Source organism: Macrobrachium rosenbergii, chromosome 22, assembly GCF_040412425.1.
Source record: "Macrobrachium rosenbergii isolate ZJJX-2024 chromosome 22, ASM4041242v1, whole genome shotgun sequence".
NCBI classification, from domain to species: domain Eukaryota; kingdom Metazoa; phylum Arthropoda; class Malacostraca; order Decapoda; family Palaemonidae; genus Macrobrachium; species Macrobrachium rosenbergii.
Window position 1 is genome coordinate 41,363,391 of NC_089762.1, and position 25,575 is coordinate 41,388,965.

A 25,575-nucleotide genomic window follows, 5' to 3' on the forward strand; every position below is an offset into this window, starting at 1 on the left:
ATTAATTTTAAATTCTATGAGTTGGAATGGAATAAATTGAAGCTAATTTATCGAATTAGTAGTTTATAAGCGTTGAATGTATTTTAATTCAATAGATAAAGTGAAATTGGCCTCTGAACGGGCCAAGATCAGGGTCGGGTTAGGTCATAGTTTGCAATATACATTGATATATAAGATCTGTAGGTGGTTGTAAGTCTGTTGTATTGACGGGGAATAATGATAATAAGTACTTGTTATTCAATGGAACAAAATTCTATTTTTAAAACAAACTGGACAAATGATTCGCAAAATTTCAAATGAGAATTTTATTACGGATAAAATATCCTTCTAATGTCATGTACTTTTTGTATGATATTTCTGCAAAGTTTACAGAATCTATATGTAAGCCCAAAAACCAATCTCTCTCCTCCGGTCCACTTAAGATTTTTTATGGTTCCCATTCGGAAAACTTTTTCTTTCTTTCTTTCTTTTCCAAAGGTCTGCGTTTTCCGAAGTTTTTTTTTTTTTTTTTTTTTGCCACCTTTGGAACTCTTCATGAAGAGTCAAGTATAAAAGTTTGATTTTTGTCATTTTCGGACGTCGTCGAAGATGAAAATTTAACATAAATCGGCGCCGATTGTTCAACTTTAGGGTTTTTTTTCAGTAGTCAGAGTTTTTTTTTTTTTTCCCAGCTTTAGGTGTGTGTGTTTCAAGTTTGACGGAGCTTTTTTTCTTCAGTGGCCAGGTTGTTTACCCCAGGTTATGTGTGTCTTTCAAGTTTGACGGAAGTTTTTTCTTCAAGTGGTCAGGCTATTACCCCAGGTGTAGGTTTGCTTCATGCTTGACGGAGCTTTTTTCTTCAAGTGGTCAGTTTTTTTACCCCAGGTGTAGGTGTGCTTCAAGTTTGACGGAGCTTTTTTTTTCTACCCCAGATTTAGGTGTTTTTGAAGTCTGACGGAGCTTTTTTCCTCAATGTACATTTTTTTTACACCAGATTTAGGTGCGTTTTTCAAGTTTAACAGAGGTTTTTTCTTCAGTGTTCAGGTTTTTCGAGTATGAAGGAGCTTTTTTCTTTTTTGTGTATTTTTTTACCCCGGGTATAGGTGTGTGTGTTTCAAGCACGACAGAGTTTTTTCTACAGGTGGTTTTCAAGTGTAACAAAGGTTTCTTCCTCAGTGTTCATGTTTTTCTCCCAAGGTTTAGGTGTGGTTTTCAGGTTTGACGGAGTTTCTCTTCAGTGTTCATTTTTTTTTTTTTTTTCCGAAACATGCGTGTCCTCGTCATGAAGGCCTTTAGCGTCGTAGCCATGTGGAAGAATGGATCCTTATTTTGATTGGTTCAGATTGGATGTCCGCGAGATGAGAAATTCGCAAGATGCGATTTTTTCTTCTTATTTTTTCCTTATGACGTAAGGTGAAGGCTGTCCTATTCATCCTGGTCGATTTGGGGATGTGGATCAATTGGTAGCGCCCTCGCCCTTCGTTTGAGAACCCTGGGTTCGATCCTGACGCGAGTCAGAAACTGATTTAGATTTATTTACGCGACGCTGGATGTTCGTGTTTCCTGCTCTGAAGAAAAAGATCTGTGTGAACAAATTAGTTTGTTTCGTCGGAGGAAGTGTTCGTCTCTCTCTCTCTCTCTCTCTCTCTCTCTCTCTCTCTCTCTCTCTCTCTCTCTGTCGGACCCGGCTTGCTACAGTCCAGCTTTAATGTATGATGACGTTGGTGTTTGTTTCAATTTCTCTTATTGGTGTTGCTCTGCTGCAGCGATCCCTATTTCACCCCCTTCCCCCTCTTCCCTCCCCCTTCCCCTCTTCCCCTTCTTGCTCCCCCTTTCCCCTTCCCCTCCCTCGTCATGACGCAAGCGTCGCAGCGACATGACATTTTACCATCATACGCTTAAATGAATATAAATGAAAGCGTTTATGTATGTGTGTGTGTATATATATATATATATATATATATATATATATATATATATATATATATATATATATATATATGTATGTGTGTGTATGTATATATGTATGCGTTTTTTGACCAACCGCTACTTTTTTCAGGGCCAAAGGGGTGTTTAAAGTTTCGTTAATTCTATTTGTTATGATTTTTTTATTTCATCTTTCTTCAGAAGGAAATGATGAATGATATAAGTATCTAGAGAGAGAGAGAGAGTGGTTTTTGAAGCTTTTATTCCATTCGCATTTTTTATTTTACTTTCTGTAGGAGGAAATGGCGAAGTATAATATAAGGATTGACTTGGCGAGCCTGTGAATGAAAATAAACCTCTAGAGAGAGAGAGAGAGAGAGAGAGAGAGAGATGTCTGACTTGATTGTGGCTTCCTTCCTGCCCCCGAGATATCCGTTCTTCTCTCTCTCTCTCTCTCTCTCTCTCTCTCTCTCTCTCTCTCTCTCTCTCTCTCTCTCTCTCTCTCTCTCTCAGGGATCTGTTGAAGGGGGATGTCCAAATTGCATATTCAGTTTTCATGCTAATTTGATCCCCCCTTTTTCTTTATTCCAACTTTGGTTATGAAGTGAATCATTTCCATTCATCTGTAATTTTCTGCGATGCAAGGAAAAATGCATCAGTAATGAATAATAGTTGTCTGAATGGTGAATAATGTGAAGATGGGTCTGTATTATAAATATAATCCCACTTTTCTCTATAAGTAAGTTGTATCTCTATACATTTTCTTTTTACCTTTGTTAGTTTCACAGATACGCTTGTAAAGAGACTTAGTATCCTTAGAGAGAGAGAGAGAGAGAGAGAGAGAGAGAAATCTTATCTTCACGCACTCTTTCTTCGTACGCTTTCTAACTTTCCCGCAATTGTCGGTCATTTTTTATATGTCACAGTTATTCACAAAAAAAATATTTGAATATTTATTCTTGAACTTATAGATATCACCAGTAAAGAATATTTCATCAAAATAACTTTTATTTAAAACTTCCCTCTTCATTTTGTTGTCATCGACGAGAACTGAACATTCGATTTCTTCCGTGTTATTTCTTTACGTCGTATTTGAATACGTCAATTGCTGTCAGTGCGTCTTTGAACCAACATTCCCCCTTTTTTTTTTTGCTGCTAAGAGTTATTGTCGTGGTTTCCTGTGGGCGTGACCTCACTCCGATTTGGGGTCAGGTCATAAATTGTTGTCTTTTCTTGGCGGTCAATGTCTCCGGTGCGTACGTGATTCTTGGATGTTTTGAGGTTTGCGCACGTGTGTGTGTATGTGTATGCATATGTATGCGCATATGTCTGTGTATGTATATGCATATGTATATATATATATATATATATATATATATATATATATATATATATATGTTACTCTGTATTACTCTATATTAGTAGTCGTGTATATGTATATATGTATATATATATTTATCTCACATATATATATATAGTATATATATATATATATATATATATATATATATATATATATATATATATATATATATATATATATATATATATTTCGTATGCATGGCGTAGGCTACTACTGCTTAGTGAGTTTACTGTTACCGTATTCACAGCCAAATACCCACATACCCTCCCTTGACCTGTAACTATATCGCTTGTGTCATGCCGACCCTAGGAAATCCCTGTAGCTTTAGGCGAGGGGGCGATATCTTTGAAAAAATAATGGCAACGACGAGGTACATCTTGTAAGTACCCAACGAAGAACAGTTGTAAGTTGTTAATGAGTTATATGGGGTTAAGTTGCTTCGGGTATGTGTGTGAAGTATATCATTTTGAGTTATGGCACTGTCCCCATGCCCCGAAAGATGGCGGATCCCCATTTTGGGGTCATTACTCCATTCTGCTCTTAATATTCTTGAATTACGAATGTTTGTTGATATTTATTAAAAGAACAGCATCCTTATCAGGAATAGCGTGTTGAGAACCGGATGGGAAGTTAGGGGATTAGTGCGCATGCGCGTGGGACGTATGTTTGTTTGTTTATGTGGATGAAGACTGTATTGTCATTTCCTATAGCGAGAGATTACGCTTAGCGTGAGGAATGGAAGACACATCAGTGACTCATAACTTTAACGTTATGAGAAAGCTATTTCGAAGTGCATGAGTTATGGATCTCACAACTGCGTGAGTAACCGAATTTGAATCGCCATTTTATAATTATGATTTTTACGTTAGGAATACGATAAATGCTTATAAAGATTCATTTCCTGACTGTATGAACTGAAGGAAACAGTCATTCTCTTTGGATGAAGTTTGGTTTGTGGCCTGCAGCCTCAACTTTTGGTTGATGGTAAGTGGACTACACCTTTAAGGGCCAAAAACTTTTTATTTTATTTTTTTTTTTAATGTAGGTCGGTTCTCTCATATGTAGGCTATGAATGCTTGCGTGAAAATTGTATTTTTTTTTTTTATAAACATTTAACTCGCAACTCAAGACCAGTTTATACAGATTCTCTGAATGAAACAAATAAAAACTGTCTTTAAATTCTGTCCTGCGGTGTCTGTTTCTCTTTTCGTGATTATTTACCTTCATTAATTCGCTATGTTGCTTTAAAGTCGGCATTTCTCCAGCATTTCAGTTCGCCGGCAGAATTTACCGTTGGACGGGTCTGGTTCGTTCAAAGTCGCCGCACAAGTTCCATTCCATTGATATATATAACTGCAATTGATTTCCTTAATGTTGCAAACTGTTCCTCATCAACGTTGCATCGATGCCGGAAGAGAGAATTCGTCGGAAAATTTTATTTTGGCTTCTTAATAGATTTTTGCGGACACACTTGCACTCGGTTTGGGACACGTTCGCGAAATCTTATAAATTGGGTGGAATGTTTAACAAAGTAGAACATTAGGACATTTTTTGTGATTTGACAAATGACGATGATGGTGACATTAAAAAATACATGGGAAAGAAATAGATTATATATATTTATATATATATATATATATATATATATATATATATATATATATATGTATGTATGTATGTATGTATGTATGTATATATGTGTGTGTATATATGTATATATATATATATATATATATATATATATATATATATATATATATATATATATATATATATAAACTTAAACATATATACATCTACAAATATATATATATATATATATATATATATATATATATATATATATATATATAGTATGTATAGATGAATACAATACACATACACATTATTGTTTCTTCTGACAGCCTGTCAATAACGCCTTATATAACACCCTTCCAATCACTTAGCGTTTTGTATGTATGAAGGCTCTGTGAGAGCCTCTGACGATCTCTTAAGACTCTGTTGTTGTTGGTTTTTGGGGCCCCGCTGAAATAAACGTGTGTGATTTAACTTGTTTTTATTTTTCATTCCATTTCATTTCAACTCTTCAGGAGAACATTTTTATGTCACAGTGTTTTGACAATTTTGGCGCAAATAGATATTGTGTAAGTTGTGTGGTTTAGTAGTATATAATTTATAATTTATGTATATATATGTATGTGTATATATATATATATATATATATATATATATATATATATATATAATATATATATATATATATATATATATATATATATATATATATATATATTATGCATATACTGTATATAGATGTTTACATTATATATTAAGTTATCACGTTTAATTTTAAGTCGATGTAATATGTTATAATTTTAAGGAACTCTGTAAAATTCTTAGAGAGGGCATTCTCATGGAATTTTGTGTTAATTTATTCATTATTATCTATATTAATACTCCTATCACTTTTTGAAATCACTCTTAGGAGTACTTTACCATTTGCATATGCTTTTTATCAAGTTAGCTATTCCCTTATTTATTCATTTTATCTCTTTTCCTACTTTCGACCATGGAATGCCCTCCAAGGTCTGTCTGTCTGTCTGTCTGTCTGTCTGTTTGTGTCTGTCTGTCACTCATTGGTCTGGTATATATATATTTATATATATATATATATATATATATATATATATATATATATTACCTTATTTTTTTACCATTTATTTACCCCCCCTGTAATTTTAAGCTTCTCACCTTTTATATGCTTGGTGGCCATTTACCCCCTCTTAAGTGTGTGTGGTGAAAATAACTAAAAAAAAAAAAATAAAAAAAAACTCATAAAAATTTCTATGATGGTTATTTTGACAGTAATTGAATTCTTTATATTTATAGAGGATTAAAATTCCCTGATTTTCTGTGATGTGTATATACTATTTCATTTAAATGTTTGATCAGACATAACCATATGTATGTATGTATGTATATATGTTGGTTTCATATATGTATACGTACGTATGTGTATATATAAAAATTATATATATATTTATAGTGTCATTTTCCCACCTCACCTTATTCATTCAGTAGATCTGTAGTAGTTTAGTCCCTCATTGAGTTATGCTTTCGGTGTGTGTGTGTGTGTTTGTGTATGTGTGTATGTATGTATGTTTGTATGTGTGTATGTGTGTGTGTATGCGCGAGTCTGTGACTGATGGTGGTGTCTCCTCCCCACAGACCGTGGTGCCCCTACTGTGACCCGCTGCCCCGCCCCGCCCGTGACCACCCACCGCCCGCCCGCCCAGCCCGTGCCCGCCCGTGACCACCCACCGCCCGCCCGTGCCCGTGCCCAGCCTGCTGCCCACGCCCACCACCACCACAACCACCACCACTACCCCTCCGGTGTGCCCTGCGCGCCTCTAGTGTCACCACACCGCCCACGGCCCACATAGTCTGGCTCCATACCCCGGGCGCCCGGGCACATCAACCCTCACCATTGACAACATGGCTACCACCACAGACAACAAGACCCTCTCCAATGATGGAGGCCCCTCTGCCACCCTTTCAATGAGAATATTAATGCAAGGAAAGGTAGGTCCCTTCTGAGCTCTCTCTCTCTCTCTCTCTCTCTCTCTCTCTCTCTCTCTCTCTCTCTCTCTCTCTCTCTCTCTCTCTCTCTCTCTCTCTCTTTTCTCTCTCTTCCCCTACGCATTTCTTTTTCTCTGTCATTGCGTTGCTTTTGCAAGTCCGGAGACGCTTAGGACACAGTCCTTCGTCTGCGGGATTCTGCTACTTGCTACTTTCCACTACTTCTTACTACTTTTTTCTGCTGTTATGATTGCTACTGCTGCAACTGCTGCTTTTTTTCTTGACAATATTCTCTTTAATTTATCTCAGATTCCTGTGCATCATCGCCCTGCTTTTATTGCAAACGTGTGTGATTCCATATCACTTTAAATCTTCCCACCCTTGAAAAGGCTTAGGTCATAGTGGATCATTTTCATTTAATGATAGAGTTGAGATTGTTTTCAAGACAGTTCGTCCATTAATTTATGTAATTTAATAGAATGTTGGCACTAACGACCAACTTTATTATAGAGTCAGACTCTTTCCGTGACCTAAAATCTTGAGCAATGGCTTAAAAATAAAAATTCTGCGTCCGTTCCTCCGCGAAGGAGAGATTATTTTCAAGACAGTAAATCTATAGATTTATGTAATTTAATAGAATGTTGGCACCAACGAGCAACTTGATTATAGATTCAGTCTTATTCCGTGATCTACAAAGTTGAGCAAAACTTAAAAAATAAAAAACTTTTTGTTCGTTTCCTCGCAAAACAAATAACTTTTAATATTGTTCGGTTAATATTGTTTGCCATTTTAGGACGTAATCCTTTTGTTATTGCCTTTCGTTTGTTTAAATTCTTAAATGGGATAACTCGAATTAGTTTATCCGTTTGGTGTCGGGAAACGTTTTTTTATTAAAATTTCCGACATGTGAAGTTTATTTTCCGTGAGCGTCAGATCAAAATAATCATTCTTGCTTCAGGATTGAAAGCTAAAAAACGAAGTGAGCTAAGCCGGTCTCTTATAACGTATATTATAAAGAACATAATTAGTTTGTAAGAATCATTATTAATATTTAGCGGACGAAACTTAATAACTCCAAAAACATTTTGATAATAGTATTATTGAAAAGATGGACCTTATTCATATGGAACAACCCCACAGGGGCCATTCACTTGAAATTCAAGCTTCAAAAGAATGTATTCATATTGAAACAGATGAGAATTCTTTTTTAATCATACTGTTCCTCGCTCCGTTGTCGAATTTGCTAATCACGAATGTTTATAGAAACGTGCATATGTTTTCGTCCGTCTTACGAATTACAAAAAATTACAAAATTACTGTATTTATACCGTAATAGGCGGTAGAGATTCTTGCAATTTAGATTCAATTGCTGCGTGGTTTTTTTTTTTTTCAGATGAAACCTACCGTTGGTTTGCGATGCCGATATATTTCTTTTTGTTAATGAATACATTTAGATGTAAATTGTTTAAAGATGTCGTATTGCAATTTTTGCCCTTTTTTTTTCTTTTTTTTTTCTTTCTTTTTTTTTTGAATGCGGTATTTGATCCCAGTAGAGTAATTGACGGTAATCGGAGTTTCACATTTTACACTTTTATAATCAAATAGTGCAAGGACCAAGTGATTTTCTTTCAATAAAGGAATCTTAGCACGCATAGGAACATTTAATCTTTCAAATACGGCATCGATAACTTTCATATAAATCATATAAATAAAACGCGAACAGCTGTCTTGTTGACAGTAGCTCTGTCAAATGTTCGACCTTGTAGCCTTGTGTTTAGAAGTAAAAACAAAAAACTGACGATCTCCGCGCGCGTTGATATTATTGAAGCAGGCGATGAGACAGGTATATGCCTCTTGCATGCAACAAATTGCCTTTTTGATTTTGTTCTAAAGATTTAACCTAACCTTCAGGGGAAAGCCATAGTTACCTAACAAAATTCTCTCGCAAAAAAAATCAGTAATTTCTATAAATAATTTTTTTTTTTTGATGACGGACGAAATGAGTGACAATTTATTCTGATTTATTTTTAAAGGATAATATTTCGTCCAAAAAGTTTAAGCGTATTTTTGCATGCTTTGATAATACGCCATTTGTTTTTGCGTAACTGTGGCTTTCGCTTGAGATAATTCCTGAGTCTTTTTATTGTTTTATTTACCATTTTTTGTGTGTTTGAGGGTGACTTTGAAATTTATACATATATCTCGTATTTCCTCACATCATTCCGATAGCGAGCCTCTTCATTCCCTAACCTGACCCCTCTCATTCCACATGCCCAATTCTATTAGCGTGCCATTACAGGTGCAGTCCCATTTTGCGTCAGTCCCCCCTCCCCCCCAAAAAAAAAACTATTAGGCTAATCATTATTAATTTATGAGTGATGGATTTCCAGGGCTATAGTGTCTCATTACACATGAAAATTATGATTTATTTACTAACATACATGTAAACGACAAACGACATGCGCCGACATACAAGGAGAGATGTGTATTGTGTTATATGTATTATTTATATATATATATATATATATATATATATATATATATATATATATATATATATATATATATATACCTATATATATACATACATATATTTATATATAATATATATGCATATATACAGTATATATACATATACTGTATATATAACATATATATATAATATATATATAAAAATATATACACAGTTTATATATATAAAAATAGGTTGAAATGGTGATTGATTATTTCCTCAGTGTTAGCCTCAAAAGAGGAGTGAGGATGAGGAGGAGGAGTAGAAGGAGTGAGGAGGAGGAGGAGGAGGAGGAGGAGGATGAGGAGTATTTTAAAATTCGTATGCTATAATTTTTTTCCCCTTTTTTTATTTTTCTTTCATACCCTTGCCCGTGGCTCCAATGTCATCATTATTCATTCAACTTGTTGCACGAACCCAACAACTAGGAGACGTGTTTCGTCCCACAAATGGACGTCTTTATTTATGAACTCTCTCTCTCTCTCTCTCCTCTCTCTCTCTCTCTCTCTCTCTCTCTCTCTCTCTCTCTCTCTCTCTCTCCAAATTCCTCTGTCTCCGAAAACTACCACCACCCCACAAGAGCGATTCAAATCTGTCCTGTATAAGCGACGTGAACGTAAAATCATTTATACATTTTATATATATATATATATATATATATATATATATATATATATATATATATATATTATATATATATATATATATACATATATACACACACACACACAAAACACACAGTTATTATATCATCTAACACTTTGCATGTCATGGCCGTTATAACTTGATAACTTCTATTACGTCTCATTGGCTCCGTGGAGCAGCTTTTTTGGCAATAAGGTGGAGATGACTAAACTGCCTTCGTTGCATTTATTTGGTTATTTTATGTTGAGCGTTGGGTTTCATTTGTCTTTCATTTATATTCAGTTTTAGAATTTTTTTTTCTTTTGTCTCTTTTAAGTTGGTTGTTAACATTTTTAACCAAGCATCTAGAAATTGTTGTGTTGGTATTTTTCGTTATTATTATTATTATTATAATTCTTTCTGTTATAAGCTTTCAGTGAAGAATAACAGTGGTTATCTGCATTGCAATAAGAGTGTTATGTTATTCTCGCTAGTTATGTGGCGTGTTTGATTGATTTTAATGTCAACATTTTCCTGTATTCTGTAAAATACACGAAAAAAAAAGTTAATTATTCTCCGACCATCGCCTCTCTCATCAAATCGCTTCAAGTGGACGTAGGAAGAACTAAGGTAAATCGAATTCTTTAGTTATCTCTATTTTATAAAAGTTTTAGAATTAATTATTTGTCTCTTTATTTTATGAAAAGTATTAGATTATGTTGTTATCCATCAATACGCGTTTTCGGGTTTCGGACACGAATAAGACGTGAAGTTAGTTCTGGCAGGTGAGACACACACCAGGTGAGGATAGTGGTAGAGCATTGCTTGGGCTTCTGAAACCATACAGGCAATCCGTCCCGTCCGGAGTAGTTCTTCTGTCACTCCTCCTCCTCCTCCTCCTCCTCCTCCTCCTCCTCCTCCTCCTCCTCCTCCTCCTCCTCCTCCTCCTCCTCCTGCTTTGACGAAAGTTTACAGGGATACGTAGCAGATGATTTGCTCCGAAAGATTTCTTCGTTCGATAAGAATGGCATAAAAGAATTATTTATCGGGGGAATGAAAGTAGCCAGGTTGATATGGCGAGTAAGGGCCCAAATGAGGCCTCCTAAAATGTACCAGGATAATAATGGTATAATGATAACGATGATGATGGTGATTCTTGTGTATCCCTCTTATCCCACGGAGAAGCGCATATTTCACAGGATGATAATAATAATAATAATAATAATAATAATAATCGTGATTTTTTTGTAAACCATAAAATATACCAGGATAGTAATGATGTTGATAATGATAGTGATTTGTGTCCCTCTTGCCTCACCGGAAAGCGCTTCTAATATATCACAGGATAATAAAAATAATAATAATAATAATAATAATAGTGATATTTGTATATATCCCTTTTGCCATACCTGAAAGCGTTCGCAATATGCCATGATGAGAGTTGATGGTTTTATTAATAATTTCCATCCCCCCCCCTTGCAAATATCGCCAGGCCTTAATTATTTATTGATAAACGCCCCACCGACAACAGTCCTCCATGTAGTCACCGCCGTCAAATTTCGCACACTGCGTCATTCCGCGGCCGCCCGAATTGCGGAAAAAACTAATGCAGTCGGACGTCGCAATATCGTACGAAAAGCGCAAAAGCCAATTAGCAGGTAGAGCGGAATTGAACGATGAAAGCTTCAAAGCCCCATCGGCAGAGACAGAATGGCTTTGGCAGAAAAAAAGAATTAAAAAAAAAAAAAATCCTGCCGTTGCAATTATCCGAAAAAAAAATTTTTTTAATTGCTGGCTTTGCGATTATCAGGAAATTTTTTTTCAATTCCGGAAAAGAAAATCCTGTTGTTGCGATTATCCCCCCCCCAAAAAAATTCCTCTCCTTGCGATTATCTGAAAAAAAATTCCTGTGATTGCGATTATCCCAAAAAAAAATATTCCTGTCCTTGCGATTATCTGAAAAAAATTCCAGTTGATGCGATTTTCAAAAAAAAAATTCTATCCTTGCGATTATCTGACAAAATATTCCTGTCATTGTGGTTATCCGGAAACAAAAATTTAATTCCTGTCGTTGCGGGCATCCGTAAAAAATTTTTTAGATTCCTGTCGCGATTATCCGAAAAAAAATTTTAAATCTCTGTGGTTGAAAGTATCCGAAAAAATTAATCCTGTCGTTCCGATTATCAGAAAAAAATTAAAAATCCTTGTCGTTGCAATTATCCTTAAAATTTTTGTTCTTGATTCTTGTCGTTCCTAGTATCCGAAAAAAAAATTTTTAAAAATTCCTATCGTTGCGATCAGGTACTGTTACGGTATCGCGACTGTGAGCTATACGTTCGAATACCAAGTTTATTTAAGTTAGGTTATATTTGTCAAGTTTTAGCATTCCATGGCGAAGAAAAGAAAGTTCGGCCAATGCCGAAATTTTGGTAAAATGAAAGCGGTAATATCGTTCAAAGAAAGTTATCCAGAAATGTTTTTCGGAATGTTATTCAGAAAGGATTTTTAAAATTAGGAGTAAATTTACATTTTAAAATGGTATCTTTCTTTATCATTATAGTATTACCGTTTAGAGTCGTGATAGTTGTTGAATGCTTTATTCGGCTGCCAGCCATATTTTATGCGCCAACGATAAACGTAGGCACATATACCGTCCATAGATTTTTTATAATTTTAGCGGAATTTATTTTTTAATACTTTTTATTTTTATTTTAAATTTCATCCGCCCAAACTAGACTTCGCGCTTGTTTAGGTCAAGATAAAAACTCCCGCAAATAGAATTCTTCTTCTAAAACCTGTGCATTGGATGAAGAACTCGTATATTTAATGAGTAAAAGTCCATGACTGCAATATTTAAATATTTTTTCCGATTACCTGAAAAAGGCGGAGATTGAAATACATAAGACTCTGCCAGTCATTCGCCTTAATTTTTACCGCAGCGATCATCATGGAAGCTGCCGCTAAACGCATCTTTTTACGTGATGAGATAAAGTTTATCAAGAGGAGAAAAGCCTAATTAAATCGTTCGTCAAGAGTTTCTGACGATATCAAGTTCTGGCGTCAAAAGCGCTACGTTTAGCGGTAAACGCTCCCGTTAGCGCCTGAAGCTTGGAGAAAAAGCGAGCGGTGTCTGACTGCTTCGAATTTTGAGATGAGATATATGATAAAAACAATTGAATAAACAAGGCGATAGAACATACAAACACCTTGAACGTAACCTTGAAATTCAGGCTCGCGATCACCGAGTCCCGCGAATTTTTATCATGCAGGTTAGCGACTTTAAACAGCGGCATTATTTATATCGAAAACCGCGACGCGACGGTGCTGCTACCTAGCGGCGGCTCGACCTAGCGCTGTCATCTTGCGTGGTGCTTCGCATTTCGTGTCGTGAAGAGACTGAAGAAGACATTTTATTTTACCGTTAGGATTCTCCTAATTAGGGAATTCTTCGCGCTCTCTCTCTCTCTCTCTCTCTCTCTCTCTCTCTGTCTGTCTTATGATTGTAGTCAGGCGGTTTAACCGGACGTTTCTGACTTTTGACGTGATTTCATAAATGTCTTGGATGAATGCTACTTCCGGTCATGAGCAGAATAACGCGCGTGCACGCGCGTACACATGCCCGTGCGCACATACGCACATATATATATATTTGTAGTATGTATATATGTACATACATACATGTATATATGTATGTATATATGTACAAATAAATATATTAGTGTTTATATATATATATATATATATATATATATATATATATATATATATATATATATAAATAAATATATTATGTTTAAATAAATATATTAGTATATATATATATATATATATATATATATATATATATATAATAATAATAATAATAATAATAATAAAACTTAGTCAAGGGAAACACGAGCGACAAAGCCTATCCAACCAGTCAGTGCGTGCGTTCTTGCCCGTGTAGCACCAAGAGAGAGAGAGAGAGAGAGAGAGAGAGAGAGAGAGAGAGAGAGAGGTCACCGTTCCGGCTGATAGTTTTAGCCCGGTGGAAGGAAAAGACGAGAGCGTCGAAAGTTCACTGTGGCGAGGAAATTGAAAAACGTGTTGATAAGTTGTTGTTCTCTATTCGACGAAGGCGGTGTTCCCCCAAGCTCCCCCACTCAACCCCATTCATTCCCCCCCCAACGAAGAGTCTTCGTAGGCCGTTCTAAATGACGTAATTGTTTTTATTAAATTATATTTATTTATATATATAATTATGTATTTTATAATTATATTATTTATTTGTAAAGTAATATCCACATTAAACTTCAACCGTTGTTGTTATTAAAAGTTAAGATTATCGTGGATTTTACTCTTCGCTTCAATGATCTTCATAATTATTATAAGAAGCTAGAATTATTATTATTATTATTATTATTATTATTATTATTATTATTATTATTATTATTCATGAATGCCATTAATTTTAAACATTTTATTGTCATCTTAATACGTCATGTCTGTATAATCACTCTCTCTCTCTCTCTCTCTCTCTCTCTCTCTCTCTCTCTCTCTCTCTCTCTCTCTCTCTCTCTCTGTCATTATACCGGTACCGCCATTATTTTGAAATCTAAAGAAATAATAGAATTGCTGCAAGCAATTCCACAAGTTTCTTGGACCATGAAATATGCAATTGTTTCTCCTCCTTTATTCCACCGACTCCGAATTTCTTAGGAATTGTAGATCTCACTTTCCCTAGGGTAATTGAGGGGCCTTTGTCCCCACCCCCTTCCTCTCACCTCTCCCCTCTTCATTAAGATGTCATTTATTTTTCTTTTTTGTTCAGTTAATGTACCCATTATGCATGAGTGTGTATATTTACATATATATATAAATGTATATATATACACATATATGTGTATATTTATACACACACACACACACACACACATATATATATATATATATATATATATATATATATATATATATATATATATATATATATATATATATACACTCATGCATAATGGGTGTTTTTTTATAACGGAAAGCCAAACCAGAATGGATGGCCAAGAATAAATTTGAAACAGCAGTCACTATCGCATTGTCACGCTAAATTGTTTTATTAACCCCATACAAACAATCCCATTATGCATGAGTGTGTATATTTACATATATATATATATATAAATGTATATATATACACATATATGTGTATATTTATATAGACACACACACACACATATATATATACATATATATATATATATATATATATATATATATATATATATATATATATATATATATATATACTCATATATATAATATGTTTTTTTATACACTCATGCATAATGGGTGTTTTTTTTTTTATAACGGAAAGCCAAACCAGAATGGATGGCCAAGAATAAATTTGAAACAGCAGTCACTATCGCATTGTCCCGCTAAATTGTTTTATTAGCCCCTTACAAACAAGCATCCCATAACTATTCCAAACATACGCGCAACCCCCACACACATGTTTATCAGTGCTGTATAATCCAGGAATATATTGAGGTACCCATATGCCCTTATTTTCTCTCCTTTGCAAGAAACGACCTTAAAATTTAATGGCATCCGGTCTCTCGGCGCTGCGCAATTAGGCCCCAGGTCCTAACTTTTAAATTTTGTACTTTCCCACTAGACCTTTAGTTAGCACTTTTAGAGAAAGGGGGCGTTGTTCGCGTGTTATTGTCGGAATATGGTAATTTATAAGAAACGCAACTCGGTACCTAGGCTTTGCGTTAATTCGTAAGAAACGCAACGTGGTGTATACGCTTTGCGGTAATTAATAAGGTACGCAACTTGGTATATGCGCTTTGCGCTAATTTGTAAGATACGCAACTTGCTTCAGATACTTTGCGTTAATTTGTAGGATACGCAACTTGGTATATACGCTTTGCGCTAATTTGTAAGGTACGCAACTTGCTTGAGAAACTTTGCGTTGATTTATAAGGTACGCAACTTGGTGTATACGCTTTGCGTTAATATGTAAGATACCCAGCTTGGTATATACGCTTTTGCGCTAAACATGTTGCGCGCATGTTGATGTAAACAGTGAATTACCTTCTTGGTAGTCAGTCGAGTGTGGTGATTGGCTAGAATTTGACTGGCGACTTCATCCCAGAAGATTTACGGGAACATACGTTTGGTCATCTAAAAAAAAACACACACACACACACACACACACATACACATACACAAACACCACGGGGAAATACGTAAATAAAAACACGTACAAATAAACATACCGCATTAGTGCGCTGGTATAGATTCTCAGTAACCTCAGCAAAACAAATGCAATAATAAATAGATAAAATAAAAATACAGTAATAAATAACATGAAATAACAAATATAATAATGAATAACAAATACACGATACAGTCGACAGCAAAAAAAAACATAAACAAATAAAAACATGTTACGTTATTACAACGACATTTTAATGTCTACGATCTTGAACCCGCTAAAAAGTTGATACAGATTCTCTTTTGTTTTCAAATAATTTTCAGTGGATCATGAATTACGACGACTCTGAATTCAGCAAAGATAGTCAGTCGCTATGCTTTGCGAAGAATTACGGTGCGTTATTCATATTATTATTTTGATTACTATTCAGAAAATGAACAAGCCCACCACAGGGGCCATTACCTTGAAATTCAAGCTTCCAAAGAATATTAAGGCGTTCATTTGGAAGAAGTAACAGAAGGTAACAAGAAATACAGAAAGAAGAGGAAGTCAGTTTTTAGAAAAGGAAAGATAAATTAACATACTGATAATAAAAAGTAAAAAGAATTAAGTAAATTATTAAAATACACAGAGAATTGTTTTAGGTTAAGTAGTGCGGTGCATCTTCTCTAGAATTTCGTAAGTTCCAATTGCAGGACATCTTCAGGAAGGTTATTCTAACTAGGTGAGTCTTCCGGAATAGCTAAAAATGATTAGCGGAAAAGTACAGATGTTTGTCACCTTCCGAGCTCTGAAGCGGGTAGCGTTTTGCGGGTGAGTTATTGTACCTGTTAAAATGTTTTAAGTTGTTGTTTGCTCCCGAGATGATAAAATTGCTAGCGATAAAATAAACAGCAGGTGGCGTCAGCTTGCCGCTAAAATCTTGAGCCGTCTCTACGCAGCGTAAATAATGAGTCAAAATTCATTTGAATCTACAGTTACTTCGGATGACAGTAATATTGCATCGGTTATGCCTGGTCGTACCGCTGAAAGCATAAAATGCTGAATAAATATATATATATATATATATATATATATATATATATATATATATATATATATATATATATATATATATATATATATATATATATATATATATATATATATATATATATATATATATATATATATATATATATATATATATATATATATATATATATATATACACATATTATTTTTTGATAATTTAATATGAGAATTCGAAAATTAAACCTATAGAGTATTATTCTCGAACTGTTTTAATTTAAGCATTTTACATATGAGTCTATAACATTAAAACTAATTTTAAATTCATTGAAATGTACCTGGAATTATTCAGACTTCATTGATTACATTCCGCCCTTTTTTTTTTCCTCCTTGTTCTCGTTGTGTACAACAGACCTTGCATTCCCCAAGACACTGGCCTGGAAATCGGAAACTCGAGAATCAACCAGTTAACCTCACTCCTTGAGAGCATTAACGTCCGAAGTATAGGGATTTCCCGCCTTTGTCTTAAATACTTTCCTCTCTCTCTCTCTCTCTCTCTCTCTCTCTCTCTCTCTCTCTCTCTCTCTCTCTCTCTCTCTCTCTCTCTCTCTCTCTCTCTCTCTCTCTCCAAGAGGCATGTTTGTCATCACGTAAGAAGAGAAGGGTCCATTAGTACACACGGCTTTGTCTGTCCTAGTTTTCTCAGGTTCTTCCTATATTCTCAAAGAGAGAGAGAGAGAGAGAGAGAGAGAGGCTATTAAACTTTCGTGTATTTTTTGCTTGGTTTGCCTTTTATTTCGTCGTACGAACGGTTCCATTAGGGAGGCCAATCGCTGCTCTTCCCGGAGGTACAGAGAAGAATTAAGGAAATTATGCTAAGCTTGATAATTGCTATCTCAAAGTCAAGGCGTGAGAGAGAGAGAGAGAGAGAGAGAGAGAGAGGAAAAAGTCTCATCATAACATTTGATTTTTCACTTGTCAAATTTTCCGATCACGAGATACGGTGCGTGATTTATTTTTTCAACCCGAACGTTGGCGTGGCTTTGGGTTCATGGTTCTTATTATGGTTCATGGTTCTTATGGTTCATAATAAGACAAATGAAAAAAAGATGTGGGTTTACTTTCGTTAAATTTTATCTTAGAATAATTACATTGATAATAGATTTAATTGAGCCAATGGCGGCCAGTAGTGTCATCTGAAACTTGATGAACGACAGATTATTATTTTCTTGTCACGACGTATTTCCCTACAGTCCGTATTTCAGACTCTCGCCTTCTTAACAAATCCCCATTCTTCCTCACTATTAGAAGATGCCCTAAACTTCTTCAGTGACCGCAGATTAATATTTTCTCGGTTGGAAGCATTTCCCTACTGGCCGCATTTCAGACCCTCGCCTTCTTACCGAGGCGATATTCTCATTCCTAACTCGCAGAAGGTGCCCTGAACTATGCCCTGAACTTCTACAGTGACCGCCGGGGGCAACGAAGAACACAAGACTTCGATACCCCATGTGTTTATGTGCCACACAGCGGCCTCGTGGTCCCGTCCCGCTTCGGACCAAACTTATAAAAAGAACTTTAGAAGCGGCAGCGACACAGTGCCACGCCACGCGTCTTTCGTCCGTGCTCTCGCCTTCCTTCGCTCTCTCGCTCGCTCGCTCGTAGCCTTGGGGGCAAGGGTATTATGCGAGGAATCCGAGGAGTCCTTCCTCCTCCAGACGGATACTCAAATACCCCCGCTAGAAGGGGTCTCTCACAGAGAGAGAGAGAGAGAGAGAGAGAGAGTTTCCACCTATCCTTTTTCCCTCTTTCGGATGCCGAGAACAGAGAGAGGTGCATATATGTATAATTATACGAAGCGATTTAGCACTCAGTAAAGAGAGAGAGGGAGAGGTATACTTATACTAAGCAATTTAGCACAGTAATATAGAGAGAGAGAGAGAGCGTGCTCACACAAATACCCCTGCATCAATAAAAACTCGAGGAGGTCGCGCGGTGTTGCTTAGGCGCACGCGCTAGGACCGTGCCCCCTCCAACTTTTTTTTTTGGGGGGGGGCGGTCTTGGCCCTCTTGTGTCGAAATCCACGAGAAATCCGACGTATCTCTCATGCTCCCCATAGTTAAACTTGGAGGATAATCCTTCTCGTTATTTATTCTTAACCTCCCCTTTCGTTTCCAGCTTCTCTCTCTCTCTCTCTCTCTCTCTCTCTCTCTCTCTCTCTCTCTCTCTCTCTCTCTCTGAGTTTTTGTACATGATATGATATTCAAAGTCAGATATTTTAAGAGGGTAGGTTTGTATTCCAGATCTCTCTCTCTCTCTCTCTCTCTCTCTCTCTCTCTCTCTCTCTCTCTCTCTCTCTCTCTCTCTCTCCTTCCTTTCATTATTACGAGCTCACCTCCTCCTCCTCCTCCTCATGTAGCGACCTTTTCCATATTTCTCAATGTTAATCCCTGCGGTCATTGGCTCAGAGAGAGAGAGAGAGAGAGAGAGCGTTTACTTAATTGTAATCCCTCTCAAATCCCCTTCCTCGCCTTAATTCCGATAAATTGCGGGATTGGCTTGCAAAAGAACAAAATGACAATATAGGTGGCGATAACACTCCAACTTAATGGAATTAATTTGCAAAGCGAAGGTTTTGGCAGTTTCTTGTTTCGTGGTAAATCCTTGTAAAAGATTAATAAGTATTGGTTAAGTCATTGATTTTATTTGTCGATTTATATACGCAGGATAGGTTTTAAGATTGCCACTCCAGTGGGTGAGACAATAGGTAATGCAGTCTCTTTCAGTATCTATTATATATATTATATATATATATATATATATATATATATATATATATATATATATATATATATATATATATATATATATGTATATATATATATATACTATATATATATATATGTAATATATATATATATATATGTATAGATATATTTTATATAAAATATGAATTATATGTATAGATGTATTTTATATAAAATATAATTATATATATATATACAGTGTATATATATATATATATATATATATATATATATATATATATATATATATATATATATATATATATATATATATATATATATATATATATATATATATGTATATATACTGTATATATAATATATTTACATTGTGACATTGTGAACATTTTTTTTACTGTTTGTCACTAGTGCGAGAATCTTGGAAACATCTCGGATGCAGAACACCTTGAAGTTCTTTCGTGTCCATTGTATTTATTTTCTTTTGTATTTATTTTCTTTTTTTTTTGTGTGTGTGTAGCAATCACAGATCGCCGAGTGGAAGGAGGTCGGCGATGGCTAGCCACCCGACGCGTTAAAATTAGCTAATGACACACGTGTTGAGAGAGAGAGAGAGAGAGAGAGAGAGAGAGAGAGAGAGAGAAACTGTCCGTGGAAACTGTCGTGTGGCGGAGACCACTGGTGACGATATCCCCATTGGTATTTAGAAAGGGGGGTATTGGGGCATTCCCGGAATGTTTTCTTTTCCTCTTCATGGCATACCCCCACAACCCACCCCTAACCCCCCACGATCCCCCTTCCCCTCTTTTTACATCTGTTGGGATTCTCTCCGGTGTCTCCCCTCCCCCCCTCCTCCACTTCCTCCTTTCTTCCGTTTCTTTTGTCGATAGTTTGCTTAGTCAAATCGAACTTCGGCAGGCAGTCGACCAGAGAGAGAGAGAGAGAGAGAGAGAGAGAGTAGTTCTCAGGGCCTGCCGCCCCCTTCCCCTTACTTTAGATGTTTTAATTCCATTTTACATTTTGTGAGGATAAGAGCGAATGGGAAAATTTGCCCGGTTCCAGTTCCGTAATCACAAGCATATTTTTCGTTTGGCTGGAATATTTGATGAGCTGTCCTTTGCAGTGTACAAGATATTTATATTGAAAGAATAAATGCAATCACAGCAACTCTCACAGAGAGAGAGAGAGAGAGAGAGAGAGAGAGAGAGAGAGAGAGAGAGAGAGAGAAGGGGGACGGGCTACACAAAACCTTCTGCCGGAATTAGCGGTGATGAAAATTTAGCATTTAGCCAATAATCTCCGCTGTAATCTCTATTCAGTGTGGTGGAATCGCCAAACATTTCTTGCAATTATTATTTTCGTGAAGTGGACCAGTTATTCCACTGCCAACACCGGCGTTTGCTAGACTTAAAATCTCTGTGAAAAAGTGATTTCTTTCAAGGCGTATTACATCTGTCTTTGAATGTCCATTGTCAAATAAAGTTTCGCTTAAGTGCCTGCAGCAAACGAAGATACCTAGATGTTGTTTTTGTTTGTAAAAATAACGAAACAACGCCAGAGAAAAACACACCCTCTCTCTCCCTCCCTCTCTCTCTCTGAAAGCCACTTTAGCTAAACCAGCTTCTTGTTGTCGCTGTCCAAGATATTTTCTTTTTTATACTTGTTCTTTTTTAGACCGATCCACAAAATAGAACGCACGATCAACTCAGGAACAGCCGTGATTCTGTGAAATAGTGGTGCTTCTTCGCTGTCTCTCTCTCTCTTTCTCTTTCTCTCTCTTTCGGCCCCTTGCTTTTTTTTTTTTTTTCGGGGGTTCCTGTTAAGCTTTTGGCTTCCTTAGGATTGGACCTTGTCCAGGCCCTCCTCCTAGGGTTTCAAATAGTTTGCTGGTGGTGGTGCTACTCCCGAAATGCCAGGCCATCTTTGGGGCTAAGTTGTGGCATTTTCTAGAAAAAGAAAAATACCAAAATACAGTACTCCTTCCTCTTCTCTCCTCCTCCTCCTCCTCCTCCTCCTCCTCCTCCTCCTCCTCCTCCTCCTCCTCCTCTTCCTCCTTCTCTGTAGCATCTCTATCTTGGCCAAGGGGCAAGGAGGTAGAGAAAAACCTTGTGACTTGGCTAGGAAAGAGGGGGGGAGGAGATGGGGAGGGAGGAGGAAGAGCGACCATCGCCTTTCGGCAAATTCGATCATTTAAAATTTTGCGAAATCGAAATAAATTTCACATATGTCTGTGACGTTTCATCTTCGGGATTACAATTTTCGCACGTATCTCGTCTTTTGATTTATATATAAATGAATATAAATTTTTCCTTCCCTAGTCACCAAAGCAACAGCGGCGGCGAGAGGCGAGATATACGTTGGATATTACACAGTTTTGTGCTTGTGTGCATGATAAGAGTCAGGTACCCCTCCCCCCCACTCCGTTTTTTCATATATAATGATTCAGGACTGCGCAATAATCTATGCAGATTACGGAATAAATTTGCATATATTTTTGGGGGGAATGGAATGTGTGTATAGAATTTTAGTTAAAGTTTAATGCCGGCATGAAGGTATGTCCTATATTTTTTCCCCCCAAGTACTACACATAGGATAATAAACAGCTCTTGTACATAGATATGCTCATAAATTAATTATTAAGTACAAGATAAAGTTGGGAAGAATTGAAACCAGACGGAAGCTTTCATATCCATTCCCCAGATACAGTTTTAGGTAGGAATCATAAGGACCCATTTTAGTACTTACGGGAATGGAAAATGGCTCTTGCTTGTTACGATAAATTTTGGAAATGAATTTTTTTTTCTCTTGCTTGAAGGTTGTCTCTCACAATTTTCACGTTGGTGGAGAATAGCTCTTTAAAAAAAGTGAAAGGATAGAAGTTTTCACTTTCAGTATGTTGTGCGCGATATTAATTGTATTAATACATGGTTTCTCTACTGTGATAATGATAGCAACGAAATAACAGGATTATTGCAGGATTAATATTATTATTATTATTATTATTATTATTATTATTATTATTATTATTATTATCGTTACTTAAAATAAGTATAACAAAAATATTGCGACCGGCAACAACGGATGAACGCCATTTTTTTTTATTAATAATGTTCAATTAATAATGAAAGGATTACGATTATTTGAAAAAAACATTCATGTACTCCGTTAAAATGTCGATCCCATATTTGCGTGTTTTAAAATGGGCGATTTTTCTCCCTATTAAAATTGGACTTTATTCTAATCAGACGTTATGTGATTAAAACTGGAACTTGTTTTAGTTGAAGCGGGAATGATTGAATAAGACTCCAGCTTGGAAAGTATTTAAAAATGCGCCAAAGTCTCTTCGGCGCAATCAAGTTTTCTGCACATCGTATAGTCATGGCCACCGAAAATGGATCTATCTTTCGATGGATCTCGGTATAATGCTGCATGAGCCGCGGCCCATGAAACCTTAAACACGGCCTGGTGGTGGCATGGACTATATCGTTGCCAGATACACCTTAAATAAAGTGAAAAATACTAAGGCTAGAGGGCTGCAATTTGGTATGTTTGATGATTGGAGGGTGGATGACCAACATAACAATATGCAGCCCTCTAGCATCATTAGTTTTTAGGATCTGAGGGCGGACAGGAAAAGTGCGGACAGAAAAAAGTGCGGACGGACATACAAAGCAGGCAAAACAGTTTTCTTTTCAGAAAACCAAAGAAACATACCACATTTAAGATTGTTCAGGAATAGATTAAAAATCGTATGTATGCAATTAACAACAATTATTTTATAAAACCGTATCCTAAAACTTCCCTTAGCGGGGAGGTGAGCGGGACGCCTGCATTTATAAAAAAAAATTAAAAAGTGTAAAAGTAATTAAAATACAATTTCCAAAATAAAAGAGAAATTGAAATACGCCGCCTTATTGATAAGAGTATAGAATAGAATTAACTACACATCTATGAGAGAATATAGAAGAGAAATTAACACACATTTACAACAGTTTAGAATAGGAATTGAAACGCACCTTTATGGAAGTATAAAAGAGAAATTAAAATACACATTTATGAAAGAATATATAGGAGAAATCAAAACACACATTTACAAAATGTTATAAAAGAGAAATTTAAATACATTTGTAAAAGAATATAACACAGAAATTAAAATACACATTTATAAAAGGTTATAAAAGCGATATTAGAGTACAGATATATAACAAGGGGAATTAAAAAAACATAAAGGAATATAAAAGAAAACCTAAGACACGCATTTACAAAAAGAGTATAAAAGATAATTAAAACACACTTATGAAAGAGTATGAAAGGTTAAATTAAAATACTCTTTTACACATATAAAAGGTTAAATTAAAATAATCTTTTATAAAAGTCTAAAAGAAACTAAAATACACATTTACAAAAGTATAAAGAGAAATCAAAATACACATTTACGAAAGTATAAAGAGAAATTAAAGTAAACATTTACAAAAGTGTATCAAAGAAAAATTAAAACATTTTCAAAAGTGTATAAAAAAAGGAAATCAAAACACCCATTTACAAGAAGAGAATACAAAAGAGAAAATTAAGACACACACACACACTTTCAAGAGAATCTAAAATAGAGAAAATTAAAACACACACTTATAAAAGAATCTAAAAGAGAGAAAATTAAAACACACACTTACAAAAGAATCTAAAAGAGAGAAAATTAAAATACACACTTACAAGAGAATCTAAAAGAGAGAAAATTAAAACACACACTTACAAGAGAATCTAAAATAAAGAAAATTAAAACACACACTTACAAGAGAATCTAAAAGGGGGAAAGTTAAAACGCACACTTACAAGAGAATCTAAAAGAGAGAAAATTAAAACACACACACTTACAAACAAGAGAATCTAAAAGAGAGAAAATTAAAACACACACTTACAAACAAGAGAATCTAAAAGAGAGAAAATTAAAAACACACACACACAAGAGAATCCAAGAGAAAATTAAAACACAAGAAAATCTAAAAGAGGGAAAATTAAAACACACTTACAAGAAAATCTAAAAGAAGGAAAATTAAAACACACACATCCAAGAAAATCTAAAAGAGAGAAAATTAAAACACACACACACTCACAAGAAAATCTAAAAGAGGGAAAATTAAAACGCACACCGCAACACCTCCGTTCTCTGGCGACCCACACCGCTTCTCACGCCCTTGCATTCCTGCAAAAAGCAAAGTCAGGCTCCTCCCCCCTTGTGTTTTACTTCTTGGCAAACTCTCATTAGCAAGTAGTCCTCTAAGGCACACTCAAACACACGTACACACACACACACACACACACGAGCGCACGCAAGCAAGCAAGCAAGGTGTCGCTCGCTAGCCTAGGTGTTATGTACACCGAATTAGGACCTTTGCCAATGTAAACCTTCATTTGCGGAGGTTCCCAAGGCGATGAGTAATCTTTATTATTATTATTATTATTATTATTATTATTATTATTATTATTATTATTATTATTATAGAGCTTTGATTTCTGAATTGCCGTTATGCGAAGTATGGCGTAAGTGAACTGTGTTGAGTAATGATTTGGAAATATTATTATGTTATCTTGAGAACTGTTATTATTATTATTATTATTATT

At 35.5% G+C, this 25,575-nt stretch overlaps 1 protein-coding gene across 40 annotated transcripts in view; it reads left to right on the plus strand.

Annotated features, from left to right (window-relative positions):
- Nucleotides 1-25,575, plus strand: part of mub (poly(rC)-binding protein mub) — an 835,667-nt gene that overhangs the window by 736,072 nt on the left and 74,020 nt on the right. For all 40 annotated transcript variants that reach the window (XM_067124738.1, XM_067124750.1, XM_067124744.1 and 37 more), the window contains one exon: nucleotides 6,497-6,850. In XM_067124738.1, coding sequence (XP_066980839.1) covers nucleotides 6,764-6,850 — 87 coding nt within the window. In that variant the 5' untranslated portion in view covers nucleotides 6,497-6,763. The remainder of the gene's footprint in view (nucleotides 1-6,496; nucleotides 6,851-25,575) is intronic.